Here is a 16634-nt window from a genome sequence, read left to right as displayed (position 1 = left end):
AGACGACCTGGGGGAGGGGTGTTGTTTTAACGGAATTAACGTGCCACGTCAGAAAAAAATCCACGAAGATAAGGCAGGGACCATTTTGAAAACAAACTAAAAATTCAATGATTATATTGCAAGTTTTAAAAATTAGGTGATCAAAATAAAAGATACCCAAAAGTTTAGGGAACTATATATATACTTTACCCTTCTTTTTATTAATCCTTCAAAATCTGGGTCACCCTCTCTTCCATAATATTATCTTCTCTTCACTTTTTTTCCTCTTGAAAGGTAATCTCTCAGATTATCTTTAATTTTGATATATGCAATAAAATCTATAAATATGTTTGATGATAATGATCTAAACCTGTAAGAATTTTTTTCTCATTTTTTTGGTGATAAAATATAGGATTATGTTAGATTAAGCTTTTATCTAGTTGGAATCCAAATCTATATTCATGATTTGATGTCATGTTGGTTTTCAGATTTAGATTCGTTGACGAGGTGAAAAAGAGAGAGGGCTGGATTTGGGAGATCCGATCGTAAAAATTTGGCGTTATTTGGAAGAATTATTTTGATGATAGTTTATTTGGTAAATTAATTAGCAAATGGAGTCTTCGTCGAGTCAACCGGAATTCGATTACTTGTTCAAGTTGCTGATGATAGGAGATTCAGGAGTTGGAAAGAGTAGTCTTCTTTTAAGTTTCACTTCCGATTTCTTTGAGGATCTCTCTCCCACTATTGGTCAGTATTCATTTTTAACTGCACTCGTCAAATATATTTCCATTTTTATGTCTTATAACCTATAATGGCAGTGTCTTGATCCGTGGAACATTAAGTTGTATAGGCTTCCTTTTCTTTTCATTTTCAGATTAAAAGGTGGATTAGCAAAAATAATTTTGAAGAAAGTTGAAAAAATAACTTTCTTTTTTTATAAAAGAAAAGATATGATTTTACTTTTGTATGGATGTTTTTGTGACTCGTAATTTTCTAGTTTTATCAATCAAAACCGTCCCGTTGGATTTCTGTAAGCCTTCAATGCATTCACATGATTATAAGATTCACTAATCTGCTTACATCTTTATGCCCTGATTTAGAATCTACTTATTTTCTTGTGTAGGTGTTGATTTTAAAGTGAAATATGTAAATGCTGGCGATAAAAAGCTGAAGCTTGCAATTTGGGATACAGGTTATACCTAAAGTTCACTAATGTATTATGTCTGTTTTCTCTTGGATTTTAAGATTCATATATGATGGAAGTGGGTTTTCAGTGATTGCTGCATTCTCTACTTTTGTTCTATATAACTTGAATCTGTATATATTATTTGACTTTTCTTATCTTTGATAAGTTAAATCCTGGTAAAAAGTTGGCGTATCACAGTGACATCATATATGGTGATGTTTGGGTAACTTTGCTTTGTTTCCCTGTTAACCTATCACCTGTAATTTTATCAAGTTTTTGTTGAGCTTCTCTTGAAGGGAGACCTTTGTTCTTATTTCTCAAACCACTAAGTTTCTTCTCACCTATATTTTATGAGTGCAATGGACTTTTTAGGAAAAAAATTTTTTTTTTGGGGGGGGGGGGGTGTACAGGTGTTGCTAAATGGTCACTTATTTCTGACAAGCAGCATATTAACAAAATATTAACTTGAGAGTAGCCTCAAGAGTGTTTTAGTATACTCAAGCTATGTTTGAGTAATGCTTTTGCTATTTCCTATTGTACTGATATTAAAGAATCATAGATGAATTCTGGTAGGGGGAACACCACTCGGAGTTGAGGTAGCTGGCTGCTATTCATTCTTTATTATTATTTTTTCTTAGTCATTAAAAGAAAAAAATAGGAAAAGAATAAAAGAACTGGAACATATGGGAATCGGGTATGCTACCACATCAATATATTAATTTTCCATACTTTGCAATGCCTTCAAATAGAGATTTTTCCATTGGTGGAACTCATTTTAACTTGCCTGTACATTTGATATGCTTTTGTAGCTTTTTCAAAGTGAAAATGAAAAGGCAGAAAGGCAATATATGCTCTCATATTTGGCATGGCCGTGATGAAATTTTAAGAGCCAACTTAATCTTGTGCTTTGGGATAGAAAATTGCATTACTGAATCCGATCTTTATGGTTACTTCAAAAATGTCATTGCAATGGTTTGGACATTTTTTTACCTTTAAAATCAGTAAATTGAGATGCATGCAGGTCCTTTGTGGAAATGACGCAAATTATGTGGTAATTATTGTGTCATCTTGTGCATCATTTAATTTGGTTAGACTTGCTATTTAGATTAATCTATTGGGCCTTTAATGATTGGTCTTATTGCTATAAGAATCCTTATTGATCTGATTATTTGTTATGATGCAAATCAGTTTTGCATGATGGAAAGTGGCTATTTTTGTTGCTCATGACTTCATGTAGGGAGGAAATTCCCCCCGGTTCAGTCTGACTAATCTATTCTGAATATGCATGCAGCTGGGCAGGAAAGATTCAGAACATTGACAAGCTCTTACTACAGAGGCGCACAAGGGGTCATTATGGGTAATTATTATCCCTGTTTCTAATTGTAAAACTGCTCCTCATACAAAACCTTTGCCCTTCATTCTCTTTTCTTTTGGTAAATTACTATAGTTTCTCATTTGAGTAGATTATCTTTTTGTAAATTTGTGGAAGTGAAATCAGCATTGTTTTGCCTCTAATGTCTCTTTGTGTATATGTGTGTGTCTCTTCTATCCTAATCTTCCCCCCCCCCCCCCCCAAAAAAAATGTTAAGTGGATAGGCGTGGTTTAGAATGAAAGAAAGCAACAAACCATAGAACTAAGATTGAAAACAAGTACAATGGAAGTAGGACCTCTTGAAATATGTAGGTTACATGAACCTCTAGATTTTGAAGTAAATTAAAAAAGCTTTTGTAATCTATTTAATAGCTCCTTTTTTATGCCTTTTTAGAGTCATCACCCAACCTTGTGTCCCTCGAGATAGACAATTTTTTACCAGTTCGCCTCCAATCCTCCCCTTCATATGAGGCTGTGGCTGTCATCACTCTATGAACAACCTAAGAATATGAACAACCTAAGAATCTCCCTGAAGTTATGAACAACCAAAGACTCTCCCTGAAACACATCAAATTCTTCACTCCTCCCCCCCCACCCAACAATAGCATACACATCATAAATAGGGTGTAGCATGCTATCCTTGCGCCCTTTCACATGCATCTTACCATGAAAATCTACAACTGATTTAATTTAAGGGCACGCACCAACTGCTCCAATTCACTTTGTATTGCACGGTTTTTTGGCCTTGCATCATTAAAGGGTTTTTCATCCTCCATTATCAGATTCATCATCAAGACTACCTTTTGGTAAGATAATTTGTAATAGTAGCCATTAACTCCTTATGCCTATTAAATAAAAGATAAAACTGAAATAAGAAAATAGCATAGTAGTAGCTCCTGTGTCATGGTTAAAATCATGTTTATTTCAGCTTAAAATGCACTTTCTTTTCCCTCTTGTAGTCTTTGCTTTTTTTTTAGCTGTAGCTACTATGTTTACATATTGCCCTGGCCTGGGTTAAAGATTAGATGCTTTTCAATTCTAAGCACTTTAAGTGTGCGGTAATGTGATATTTAGTTATTATCATTCTGATCAATTTTAAGACTTATTATGTATTTCTGCTCTTAACTTGTTTGGAGAATCACAATTTGAGATTTTCTCTGATTTTAACAGTTTATGATGTAACACGGAGGGAGACATTTACTAATCTTTCTGAAATCTGGGCCAAGGAAGTTGAACTCTACTCGACAAATCAAGACTGCATCAAGATGCTTGTTGGAAACAAAGTTGATAAGGTAACTTAATTGAGATCTTTGAACTCTAGTTTCCACTTTTGACTGTATGACGCTTAGGTCTTGGTTCAAAATGAGCGTTCCTTTTAACATTTTGCCTTCTTCTCCCCCTATTTAGATGTCCCCCCCCCCCAGTCCTTAATAGTGTTGATCATTGTCTCTTATAACATACAGTTGTTTTTCTCTATGACACCTATGGAAAATCAAATTAAGCAGTTTTGTTACATATTTGAGGCTTGGTGAGGAATGGGAATTGTTTGTGCTATTACACTTTATCAATGACATACATTGATGGCAATTACGTCTGATAACCTAATTACATGTTTGTCTCTTCTGACACCAGTTTACTTCCATGTTCAGATTTGTATGCACGCCACATAATTACATCAAATAGCAATGATGACACCATATTATTCATCTGAAAGACACTATCTAATAATATTGTCATTTTATTCTGTATGATGCATTACAAGAACATCTTACTTGGAGATTTGTTTTATTTTGTCTACTTTTATGATTTCAATTGTTATTTTTAGTATTTGTAGATCTGTTTCAGGGTTTTATTTGGTATTCATATTTTCATTAACATCGAATCTGTTCTGTATAATTACTTAAAATTATTTCAGTTTCTTAGTAATTTGGTATCATGAATTTGAGCCATTGGAATTGGTTTTTTCAAATATATCTTTCCTTGGTTGAGAATTTTCCTTATATACCTTTATCAATGTTTTTTCAGGAAAGTGAGAGGGTTGTAACAAAGAAAGAGGGAATAAACTTTGCTAGAGAATGCGGTTGTCTTTTCATTGAATGTAGTGCTAAAACACGCGTTAACGTACAGCAGTGCTTCGACGAACTTGTTATGAAGGTACTGAAATTAACCGCTGTTCTGGTATTTATGCAGTCGTCCACAATGCCTAGTTCAAGAAATAAATTTTAGTGAAACGATGTCAAAGATATTTTAAACTGGGATTTAAAAAAGCAAGCCACTACAGGCAGAAACAGTTCATTCCTAAATAAGAACAAAATACATAAATCAGCAAAAATTATCACTGATAAACAAAAACACCAGCTACCAATATTTCTCACCAGTCAGAAAGTTCAGCTGCCAGAGTTCAGAATACACAATCTGAAAAAATGGTGAGAGCGAGAGAACGAGAGAGCAGATATTCTGATGGCAAAGATGGAGAGGTTCTTGGAGGGGGTTCTTGGTCTGCATTCGTTGATAATCTTAGTAGGAGAGTGAGCAGAAGAACTTTAGGGGAACATTTTAGTTATCATGGAAAAGTTATTAGGGTGTTTATTCCTTTTATTAACAACAGACCGAAATACAAGGATTGTACGTTTGCTTTTGTCCATTTTGCAAGCAAGAAGGATCTGTACAATGCGGTGGAGAAGATGAATAATGTCAGGATTGCCGAGAAGATAATTTCTGTATCAGTAGCTAAATATGACAAGTTATCTGAGACGAAGAATCGTGAAGGGGCTAGTGAGGAGGGCTTCAAAAAGGTCGAAATAAGAGAGTTGAAGGGCAGAAGATTGACTTCTCCAGCACAAGGGAAAGAGAAAATGGAACGAATGAGCAAGTTCCTTGATGGAAGGACTTATAGAGACACGGTGGTTGGGGTGAAAAAAGTTCCAGAGGGTCATCAAATAAGCAGTCAAAGGAATACTAAGGAAGAGAAGAAATCTTTGGAAGTCTTTATCCCGATGGAAGAGAGATTATGGTTGAAATCTTCACTTACTGGCATTTGCAAAGATATTTTTGAAGTAGAATTTGTGCAGAAAGCCTTACGAAATGAGGGCTTCAAAGTTAAGGTGATGAGGTGGGGATATGCGAAGAATGCGTGTCTGGTAGTGTTTCAGTCGGTTGAAGAGAGAAGGATTGCAATGGAAGAAAAATGGGAAGCCCTGATGTTCTGGTTTGAAATATTGGAACCAGTGGTAGAGGAGGGGGGCATTCCATTAGCTTATTGTGCGATTTCAATGATTGGTGTCCCATTAAATTGTTGGTCGGTCCCATTCTTTTCTAGCTTAGCATCCAGATGGGGCAAGGTAGTAAAAATCCAAGATCAAACTGCACATAGAGTGGATTGCAGAGTGGCGCAGTTGTTACTAAGGGTTGAGAGTCCATATGACATTCCAAAACAGATCATCATCACTACGTATGGGAGAAAATTCATGATCAAAATTAAAGTTGATGGTGCTAAGGATTTTTTCTCGGAATTAACAGATATGGAGGTAGAAGAAGTTGCAGAGGAACCATGGGAGGAAAGCTCTTTGAAGTGGAGCAAGGAAGATGTGCAGAACAGGCAAGAAGAGCAGGTGGGAGTACAAGAGTTGTCAGAACCCCAGAATAGGATTGAGTGTTGGATTAGAAGTTCTCAACAAGGCAAAAACACAACTACCGAGGGAGGTTTGAATTTAAACATAGGTATGGAAGATACTTTTGTTTTGTGCAAAAATGTGACAGAAGTAGGGGATGACTCCATACAGCAGGAAAAGTTAGAAGAAGTTAATGAAGGGAGAGAAAATGGGAAAAGTCTGGGAGGTGTTCCCATAGAGCATGAAAAAATTGACTGCGGAAATGGGCTTATTAGGGGCCCGGATTTACATTTGAGGAGTGGGTTGGATCAAGAGGAGGAAAGATTAAGCAAGGGATGTTGTTTTGAAACAGCAGAAAATAATGTTGTACATTGTCAAACTCCAGTGCAAGTGGGGTCTGTTTCCTTGTCTTCTCATAGAAATTTGGGGATTGTACCTGGGAGTAGAATGGGAAGGGGCAAATATAAACATGTTTATTCAATATCTAGGTTGAGGGGAACTAGGAGCTGTTTAGGTACAAGTTCGGAATATGAATATAGAAATGAGGAGGGGGATGGGGCAGAGGCATTGGAGAGCTGGAATGTAAGTAAATTGTTAGGGATTTCATTTAGAGGGGGGGGAAAGCTTTTATGAACAAAGCAAATTCATTGGTTAAGGGGAGAGGAGCGCATGGGGGGAATTAAGGGGTGATGGATTTCAAGGTTATGACTGGATATAGATGACTAGTTGGAATTTACTGTCTTGGAATGTTAGAGGTTTGGGTAGGAGGATTAAGGCTAGAGCTGTAAGGAGGGTTGTTAAGGAGAGAAAGCCTGTAATTTTATTCATTCAGGAATCGAAAATGGAAGTGTTGACTCCGCTGGTAGTGAGGAAAATGGGTGGTAATTTGTTGACAGCTTCGGCAGTTTCAGCAGCTGTAGGTTCTGCTGGAGGTCTGATTACTTTATGGAATGAAAAAGAGTGTAAGATTATAGAGGAAATCATTCATAGGAGGTTTGTAGCAGTTAAGGGTATTATTGATGGGTTACAAGGATCCTGTTGGTTCATAAATGTGTACGGTCCGAGTGTCGATTCAGAAAAGGAGACGTTTTTCGGGGAGCTGTTATCATTCTTAGAGAATATAGATTGTCCAGTGTGTCTCGGAGGAGACTTCAATGTTGTAATGTCACAGGATGAAAAGATGGGAGGTGCAGTGAACTTAGTTACAATGTTTGCTTTCAAAGATTTTATGAGCAAAGCTAATTTACTGGATTTGCCTTTGGTTAGAGGTCGATTTACATGGTGTAACAATAGGGATATCCCAACTTATGAGAGGCTTGATCGATTCCTAGTGGATCAAAGATTTTTATCATTGTACCCTATGATAACTCAAAGACTCCTTGAAAGGTCTGTTTCAGATCATAACATCATCTTGCTGGAAAATAGGGGCTGGAATTGGGGCCCTAAACCGTTCAAATTGTTTAATTATGTCTTGGAAGAAGATGGATTTTGTAGGATGATGGAGGGAGAACTGGTCAAGCTTTGTAATGTGGAGAATAGACAACCAATCTCCAATGTACTAAAAGGAGTGCAGGATGCAGTGAAGAATTGGTCTGGGAAGGGTTATCTTTAGATCCCCGGGAGAATAAATAGGTTGGAGAAAGAAATTCAGGAGATGGAACTTAATCTGCAACAAGGTCTCTCCATGGTGTCTATGAAGAACCTAGTGGAAGCAAAGAAAGAGTTGTGGGACTTGTATAAAAAAGATGAATTGATTTGGCTTCAAAAGTCAAGATTGAAGTGGAGTTTGAATGGGGATAAGAACACTAGATTTTTCCACCAGTGTGCAAGAGGTAGAGGAAGGAGAAATGGAATCAAATCCATCAAAGTAGATAATGAAGACATCTCAGATCCAAAATTAATTAAAGCTTCGATGGTGCATTTTTCAAGGGGTTGTTTAATCAGGAAAATACATTGGAAGTTGAGGAGATGGACTTGGATTTTTTACAGCTATCGAATCAGCAGAGTATGGCACTCGAGAAGCCTTTTTCTGAAGAGGAAATTTGGGGTGTAATCGCTAATTCGGATTGTAATAAAGCACCTGGCCCGGATGGACTGAATTTAGGTTTTTTTAAGAAGTTTTGGTCAAGTCTAAAGGAAATTTTGCTGTTGTTTTTATAAAGATTTTTATGAGGGAAAAGAATGGGACATGGAAACCAATCATTCTTTCCTCTCTCTTATTCCCAAGAGGGACAATCCGGAGGGGCTTGAAGACTTTAGGCCTATTAGTCTAGTTGGGGGTTTTTACAAAATTCTCTCAAAAGTTCTAGTTAGAAGGTTAAGCTTATGCATTAATGAAGTTATTAGTCCTTCACAGTTCGCTTTTATACCAGGGAGGCACATTTTAGATTGCTCGTTTATAGAAAATGAAGGCATTGATTGTTGGAGGAAAAAAGAATTGAAGGGAGTTGTTTTTAAGGTGGATTTCAAAAGAGCTTTTGATACGGTTGAGTAGAGGATCTTGCTGAAAATAATGAGTAAAATGGGGTTTGGAGCTAGATGGAGTTCTTGGATGTACAAGTGTGTTTAAACAACTTCCATTTCAGTTTTGGTAAATGGCACACCTACGGAGAAAATTCACATTACTAGAGGGCTAAGGCAGGGCTGCTCGTTATCCCCTTTGTTGTTCAATTTGGGAGGGGAATTGCTACATTTAATGTTGGTAAAAGCAGTGAATAAGGGGTTGTTTTCGGGTTTTGAATTAGGCTCTAATGAACGTTCTTTCATGTTATCTCATTTGCAATTTGCGGATGATTTAATAATTTTTAGTAAGGCTTCTATTCATGATTTGGTGAATATTAGAAGGGTACTTTTAATTTATGAACTGATGGTGGGTTTGAAGTTGAATCTGTCTAAGAGCAGAATTTTTGGAATTAATGTGGGGGAGGAAGAACTAGTTTCATGGGCAAAGGAAATAGGGTGCATTAGGGGAGTTTTTCCTTCGGAGTACTTAGGTCTTCCATTGGGGGCCAAGAGGAATTCTTTTTCCCTGTGGGAATCGGTTGTACAAAAATTTTATAATAATTTGGCTGGTTGGAAGGTCAAGTCTTTATCTCTGGCTGGAAGGGCTGTCTTGGTCAAATCGGTGTTGTGCTCTATTCCAATCCACTATCTTTCTATTTTTCGGATCCCTATTAGTGTTCTCAACAAACTAAACTCTATCATGGCATCGTTTCTATGGGGAGGATCATCAGATAAAAAGAACATTCATTTGATCAAGTGGGATTTGGTGTGTAAGCCAAAGAAGTTGGGGGGTTTAGGGATTCTGAATATGCTGCTATTAAACAGGGCTCTTATGGGGAAATGGGTGTGGAAATTTGCTGCAGAGAAAAATTCTTGGTGGAAATCAGTTGTGTGTTGTGTTTACAATATGGATCCTAATTCTTTGATGATCCGGAATACTTGGACAGCTCGTAGTTCTTGGATTTGGAGAGGAGTTGTTAAGAACTTCTTTTCAAGTGATGCATTTGGGGACTGTTTTAGGAGAAATTTGTGTGTTAGGGCTGGGAATGGAGAAACTGTTCAGTTTTGACATGATGTTTGGTTGGGTTCGGCTCCTCTAAAAGATAGGTTTCCAAGGTTATTTGCTCTTTCGAATAACAAAGGGTAAGGTAGCAGAATTCAGATTGCACAATGATTCGGGTTGGGTTTGGGATATTCAAATGAGAAGGAATTTGGTGGATTGGGAGGTTGAATAGTGGCTGCAAATTATCTCTCTGTTGAATAGCTCTTCTTTGTCTCTAGTAGAGGAAGATTGTTGGATTTGGTTGGGAAATGGAGAGGGTTGTTTTACAGCAAAATCATGCATGAAGACCTATTTTGATAGAGAGGGTATTGATCAATTAGAAAGTAATTAGGAACGGTATGTTTGGAAAGGAGTAGCTCCACCACGTGTGGAATCCTTTGTTTGGCAACTTGCTCATCATAAAGTAGCGGTGAAAGAGGAATTGCTGAAGAGAGGAGTTTCTGGGGTTGAAGACTCTGTCTGCCCTTTGTGCAGGAAGTACAATGAGTCGGTCTCTCATTTGTTTCTTCACTGTGAAGTGGTATGGGTTTTGTGGGCTAAGTTTTTAAAGTTTTGGAATGTTTTCTTTGTGGTTCCTGGTTCGGTGATGGACTTCCTAATTGCCTGGGATGACTTAGTGCCGTGATCCAATATATGGAAGTTTATTTCAAGAGCAGTGTTGTGGTCTGTTTGGAAATGTAGGAATGAGGTGATTTTCCAGAATGGGAAGGTTGATTCAGCGCTGTTGTTCTTCATTTCACGTTTCAGAACTGTTTCTTGGTTTGAAACATCAGTTATGGATGTTTATTTTCATTTTGATTCCTTGATGGGGGATTTAAAACTAGCTGATCAACATGTCAATCTGAATAAGAGGCATCTTCCTTCTTCTAGGTGGAGTTCTCCGATAGGGTTCTTAAAAGTTAATGTTGATGGTGCAATGGTCAAAGGTTGGGATAAGGGTGGAATAGGTGGCTTGACTAGAGATGGCAGCGAGATGGTGCTTGGGTCTTTTTCAGAGAAGGTAGGGGGAGGTCCTCCCTTACTCGCAGAGCTTTTGGCGATCAAGAGAGGGTTGATTCTTATTGAGGAAGTTGAAGCTGATTTCTTTTCAAATCAGAGGATCATTTTGGAATCGGATTCTTCTAATGCTCTGAAATGGATTAATAATCCGAACCTTAGTACTACTTTGTTTCATTCCTTGGTAAGGGATATAGCTTCTACTGTGGAGAGGAAGGGTATCATCACAAGGCTCATCTCGAGAGCAGCAAATTGGGAAGCGGATGAATTAGCTAGCTGGTATAGGCTGAACTTACGTTTTGTGTAATGGTTAAGGTGTTATGCCTTGGTAGTTCCTATTTAGGAGTTTCAGGGTGTGTTTTGTTTTCAGATTTATGGTTTTCTGTTTTGTAAGAAGTTGTTAGCTGTTGAGGTGTGGAGGTGTATTATTGTTCTAATTAATAAAAGTTAGAGGCACTCTTTTCCTCCTTCTAATGTCCTTCATGTTATGTTTGTAACATGTAGGATAAGAAGGGGATTTTTAATGAAGCCTTATTTTATCAAAAAAAAAAAAAAAATTGGGATTTAAATTGCAGTTATGAATGTGTTCTCAATCAATCGTGTTTATCGTAACTAAACGTAATGGATGTTATAGCAGTCGATTCAATATTATAATGGAAACAGGAGCAGTTTAAGCGGGCATTTTTTGTTTGTTTGAGCTCTTTTTGATTGCTCTTATGTATTTGAAAAGGTTTCCTTAGCTAAGGACTGGTGATTATGGCATTTTTAATGCAGATTCTAGAAACTCCGAGCCTTTTGGCGGAGGGCTCCAAAGGTGTGAAAAAGAACATCTTCAAACAGAAGCTGCCACAATCTGATGAAGCTGCGAGCGGTTGTTGCTGATAGTGAAATCTCTAACCCGAGCACGGTGGTTCTCTCCCAATTCTGACAATTATTTACTGTTTGATTATGCATTTACATATGAAACTTTATCTCCATGTAGTGGGCGTATAGCATTGTTTCTCAAAGTCGTATCGTGTAGGATTCCATATTTTATGACCATTTTGGATTGAACCAATTAAGGATTACATGGTTACTCGATTATTGGTGATTTTCTAGTTTGGTCATTCAACTACGAAAAATAACTCATTTACTTTGTAAGCATTTGGTTTTTCTTTTTCTTTAAAAAAAATTCCACGCACTTGTTTAACGTCTGGTGGCGATTTTGTGCGAGAAATATGGTTTTCGTCTCGTCCGTTTCTGTTTTGAGGATGTCGTACAGTCCCATGCAGGTGGCGGAATAAAAGGTCTGGCGGAGGACGGTGGCAAAAGCGTCAGAGGAAAGAGCAATCACACCTTCAGCTTCAAAGATCCTTCTCCCAGTGGCGACTGGCCCGACACGTGTTGTTGTGGCTGGCGACGAATTTGGTAGGTAGTGGTAGTGGTTGTTTGAAAGCCTCAAGTGGGGTGAAAGAGATTTTAAAAGATAGGCATAATGTAAAAAAAATTGTCTCTAACGTCTAATTGAAGAATATTTTAGCTCGTATTTTTTAGAATATTTTAGCTCGTATTTTTTAGAATATTTAAAGTTTTATTTTGAAGTAAATTATTCATAGTTGAATAGAAATTGTTAGTTGACTATAAATCAACATTTGTTGTTGGAAGTAACAAGACATGTGTTCAAAGCAATGAAGACATGTGTTCAAAGCAATGATGTGATACACATCACTTGTTCGAATGATTATGTGACGTGTCATGCGTTTAAGGTGATGATGTGATATATATCACATCACTATTATGAACACGTAATGTATATCACATCATTGTTATGGACATAGAAATTTTCACATAAACAATAAACGTTAATTGTTAGTCAATTAATGATTTCATCTTATTGGATTCCTTAAAATGAAATATTAAGAGCATTGTCCTTTAAAAAGATATGTCAAAAATAACTATTTTGTCAAACGTTAGAGATTAACTTTGACATCATACATTTAAAATATTTGTCAAGCCTGCTATTTATTTGTTTAGTACTGTTTTTTTGAAAGTGTCGTGAAAATATAATTTTGAAAAGTAATTTTGAGAAGTATTTTTGAATTATTATTATAAAAAATATTTTTTAAAAAATAAATAATCATTTTAGCTATGATGTTATAAGTTAAAAAATTAATTTAGATGGTATTTAATTTTTTTAATGTTCTAATAAAAAAAATCAATTTTATAACAAAATACATATCAACTTCAATTATGATAAAAATATATAAAAATATTTTTATTGAAAAAAACAAAATATTTTTAATAATTATGTGTTTTTATAAAAATATCTAAAATTCAAAATAATTTTATCCAAAAAACTTAGAATGAAAAGATATAAAATTTTAAACCCATAAACAGTTTATTAATTATATAATTATGTCTTGATAAAAAAAATATAAGTTTTAATAAATTATAAAATAAGCATACCATTGGATAACAAATGAAGGTTAAAACTACAATTCGACTTTAAAAAGCACTTTTTCAAATGTAGAAATCTCAGCTTTTACGTTCAAGTTAAAAAAAACACTTTGCAAACACAGCTACTACTTCCGAATTTGTGATAAACTAAAATCTTTTATGCATGTCTTCCAGCACAATAAATAGCAGGTTTAAAAGATACAGATATGTACAATTCTGAGCAAGAAATTAGGCCAACTATCTACAATTTTTCAAGAGCACAAATGGCAACATAAGTCACATTCAGATTTGGTAAACAATATACAGCAGGAGAAGGCTAGCAATGCAGCAAACAGCCTTAATACTGTAACTTCATTTCTTTCTTTCGTATCAACGTGAAAACTTTACCTTTGTATAGTAAGCGAAAATGGCGACGTTAGTTGGATTGTAAGATTGACAAGAGCGCCTTATGTTCTAGCCATCTTTTTCATTTTCACTATCTTGCAAAACGACACCCCTCCCTTTTGCCCTGTCAACACCAAATTTAGGTCATCGGTATCAACCCATTCAGTGGAATTGTGTATCTTAATAAGTACGATGAAAAGTACCTGCGACGTGCAGGTACAGCACGTTTGGTCACTTTTGCTGGGCTAGGGTCCTGAGCTGCATGTTTGTCTGGAGTCCAGTTTGAAAAGAGGCAAAAACAGTTGCTCGTGAAACCAATTCCAAGACAGTTCAAATTTAGGGATATAAAAGAAATAAAAACAGAAAATTAAGAAAGTCAAACTCTTAGTAAACAGATTCTTAGAAAGAAGGACAAACTTTTGAAGATTTGGGAAGTAGAAATAACCGAGAGAAAGTGAGAGACGGTCACTGTCCCCTCCTCCCTTGGAACAATCAATAAAACTCATTGGTTTCAAATAAGTACCTTGCAACGATATCGAAGCTTATTAATCATGATTTACTAATTTGACTGTCTACAATTACATTCCCTTTGACAGAGTATCTTGGTAATCATTGATATAACAATATAAGCACACTTCAAATTTTGGGAGCCACTCTTACTGCAAACCTAGCATCCCAGTTTCTTTCATTCTTTTTTAAATAAAGAAACTACCATCCAGATTCCACTGTGAAAATAATCTCAAGATTTTCAAACCCGACCTAAATCATATTGTAACGAATTCACCGCTAAACTGTAAATACAAAATTAACATACGAACCCTGAAAAAATCACAAAGGCATCTTGCAGAAGTGAATACGACATTTACCTGGGGAACTTTGGCCAGGAGCAGAAACATCTGCTTTGTCTAATGAATTCATTGTCTTTTGTAACTTTTGCCTCTTCGAATTTAGCTCTAATTGGCTCTGAATGGTTTCATTCTTTTCCTGGTAAATAGAAAGACTTTACAATACTATCATTCATTATAGCTACATAGTAATGAACTTTAAAAGTTTTAATAAAAATACAGCATATGCCGACTTAAAAACACATCTGCTACCAGAGGGATAAGCACTTGTCCATCTATCTATAGCAAAACCAAAACGGATTATATTTCAGAAAGGGGAATTTCAAGAAAAGAAGCATGAATACCTTTTCAGCTGATAACATTATTTTCAACTGCAAACAGCGCTCTTGTTCTAAGAGAAAAACAAAACGGAAATAATAATTAATTCCAGAACCAGAGATATTATCTCATAAAAAAAATAAAGAAATCCACTTTTGAAATGAAAATATTTGTAACTAATCGCAAACAATAATGACATAGGATTCCAAGAATGAGGATAGAGAATAGGACCTTGAATAAATAGATGTTGCAAGCCTTTAAATGCTTTAAAAAGTTCCAGTGAAAGATTAGCCATAGCGTCAGAAGCAGCAGAAGCAGTAAGTTTTGTAAGAGAAAAGGAAATCCGAGGCATTCCTTTTGATTTCTGAGCAACTAACTTTGCAGATTTAGTATCTGAATCACAGAAAGAACGAATATCACAATAATTGAACTTTGTTTGCAAATTCTTTTTTTCTTAAATCCAAAAGATTTACATTTGAAATGAAATCATTACAAAGCGGAATTTTGAAAAGAATAATTCAATCCTCCTAAGTCTAAATTTCTTCATCCTTCCAAGCAAGTCTCAAGAGCCAACTTGGCTCAACTGGAGTTTCAGTCTATGAAAGTTATTTAGAATCCTTTTACAGGGGCAAGTTTAGTAGGAAGCCCTTCCAACACACTAGCTGGTGCTTCCAATTGGGATTTCAAGAGAGAATCATCAAACTTACCATTATAAATTTTGTTGAATTTTGGCATCATACTTATTTTGGTCAATTCTTGGACAAATATTAACAGCATGATGGATATGAGATCACTAACCATTACATAGGGCACTTTTCATGCAATTGATAATAAAATTGGTGATATAAAGTAAAGAAATGATGCATCAATAATTGACATCATATATTTCATTTTCATATCATAAATTTTATTTATCCAAAATCTATGTAAAGTGTGTAAACGGAACATCCACCACCAAAAATTCTTTTATCGCTAATTATTTCAGAAAAATATAAAATAAAAACATGGTTAAAAATTTTCAACAAAAAGTTGAAATAAATAGGCAAAATTCAACAAAAAAAAGCTAATTTGGGCAGCTAGAAACTCAAAATTAGCTGCTAGAACAAGAGCTAAAGATTAAGAATACAGTTTCACAGATGGTCAAATAGAACAAATAAAAATGATCATTATTGCTTACCATTTGAATCAGGCAATGCTTCCAAGAGAAGCTTTACATCCTCAGACTTAACGGAGGCTAGAATATAGTGAATGAAGTCAGACCAAGAGCCGCCTATTCCAACACTGTCCCTCTGCACATTAAACCATTATTGAAAAAAAATAAAACTAAATAAAGAAATCAGTAAATAAACCCTTCAAAGCAAAAGAAGAAGAAAACCATGTCATCAAGCTGCGAAACCGAGCGTACGGACTCCCAAGTGGCGTCGCGGAAATCAGTGACACAAATCCTTAGATGAGATGGATCCGGAGAATGAAGGTAGAAAACGAACTCGCTTGATTGGCCCAAACCCGAATTTGAACCCGTCCATTCGACCTTGGGTTGGCCGAAAATTGGCTCAAATTCTTCCAACACCGCTGGCATGTTGGAGAGGAAGGGTTTGGTTTAGGGATTTCTCAAAGAAGTTTAACAATTTGTGTTTGTTTATCAAAGAAGACGTAAGAAAAGTTTGTGTAAATCCTTAAAAATATTCATAAGTTGTGTCACCCAACCAGTTTACTAATTACTACCTCGCCGTTTATGAACTTTACATCCAATCAATGTACTGGAAGTTTGACCCATCCACATGTTTGAGTAAAATATTAAAATAGTCTTTAGGGTAATTTTTCAATTTCTTAACAGTAAATTACATGATCAATCACTCTCATTTACGTAAAAAAAAAATCACTAAATTTAAAAAACATTGTGAAACTCATGTTTACACACATCTCTTTTTCTTCGGTTCCA

The 16634-nt window shown here is 35.8% G+C and overlaps 2 protein-coding genes across 3 annotated transcripts; one reads left to right on the top strand and one right to left on the bottom strand.

Annotated features, from left to right (window-relative positions):
- The first annotated feature begins 209 nt into the window (after nt 1-209).
- LOC120122669 (ras-related protein RABC1-like) lies at nt 210-11715 on the top strand. Its single transcript, XM_039141791.1, has 7 exons — nt 210-273; nt 468-726; nt 1103-1171; nt 2457-2522; nt 3708-3829; nt 4563-4691; nt 11484-11715. Exons 2-7 carry the CDS (start codon nt 591-593, stop codon nt 11589-11591), a joined length of 630 nt encoding a protein of 209 aa, XP_038997722.1. The 5' UTR covers nt 210-273; nt 468-590; the 3' UTR covers nt 11592-11715.
- Nucleotides 11716-13338: 1623 nt separating this feature from the next.
- Nucleotides 13339-16378, bottom strand: LOC120122683. 2 transcript variants are annotated; one of them, XM_039141805.1, is made up of 7 exons: nt 16068-16378; nt 15870-15981; nt 14924-15085; nt 14719-14765; nt 14396-14513; nt 13733-13799; nt 13339-13653 (listed from the first exon to the last, which is right to left on the bottom strand). In XM_039141805.1, exons 1-7 carry the CDS (start codon nt 16269-16271, stop codon nt 13599-13601), a joined length of 765 nt encoding a protein of 254 aa, XP_038997736.1. In that variant the 5' UTR covers nt 16272-16378; the 3' UTR covers nt 13339-13598. The 2 variants fall into 2 exon arrangements, with proteins under 2 accessions (XP_038997736.1, XP_038997735.1); XM_039141804.1 differs by having other exon boundaries at nt 14387-14513; nt 16068-16376.
- Between the last annotated feature and the right edge of the window lie 256 nt (nt 16379-16634).

This window comes from Hibiscus syriacus, unplaced genomic scaffold (genome assembly GCF_006381635.1).
Source record: "Hibiscus syriacus cultivar Baekdansim isolate YM2019G1 unplaced genomic scaffold, ASM638163v2 tig00110387_pilon, whole genome shotgun sequence".
In the NCBI taxonomy this organism is placed as follows: domain Eukaryota; kingdom Viridiplantae; phylum Streptophyta; class Magnoliopsida; order Malvales; family Malvaceae; genus Hibiscus; species Hibiscus syriacus.
This window is presented reverse-complemented; position numbering and strand designations above follow the sequence as displayed.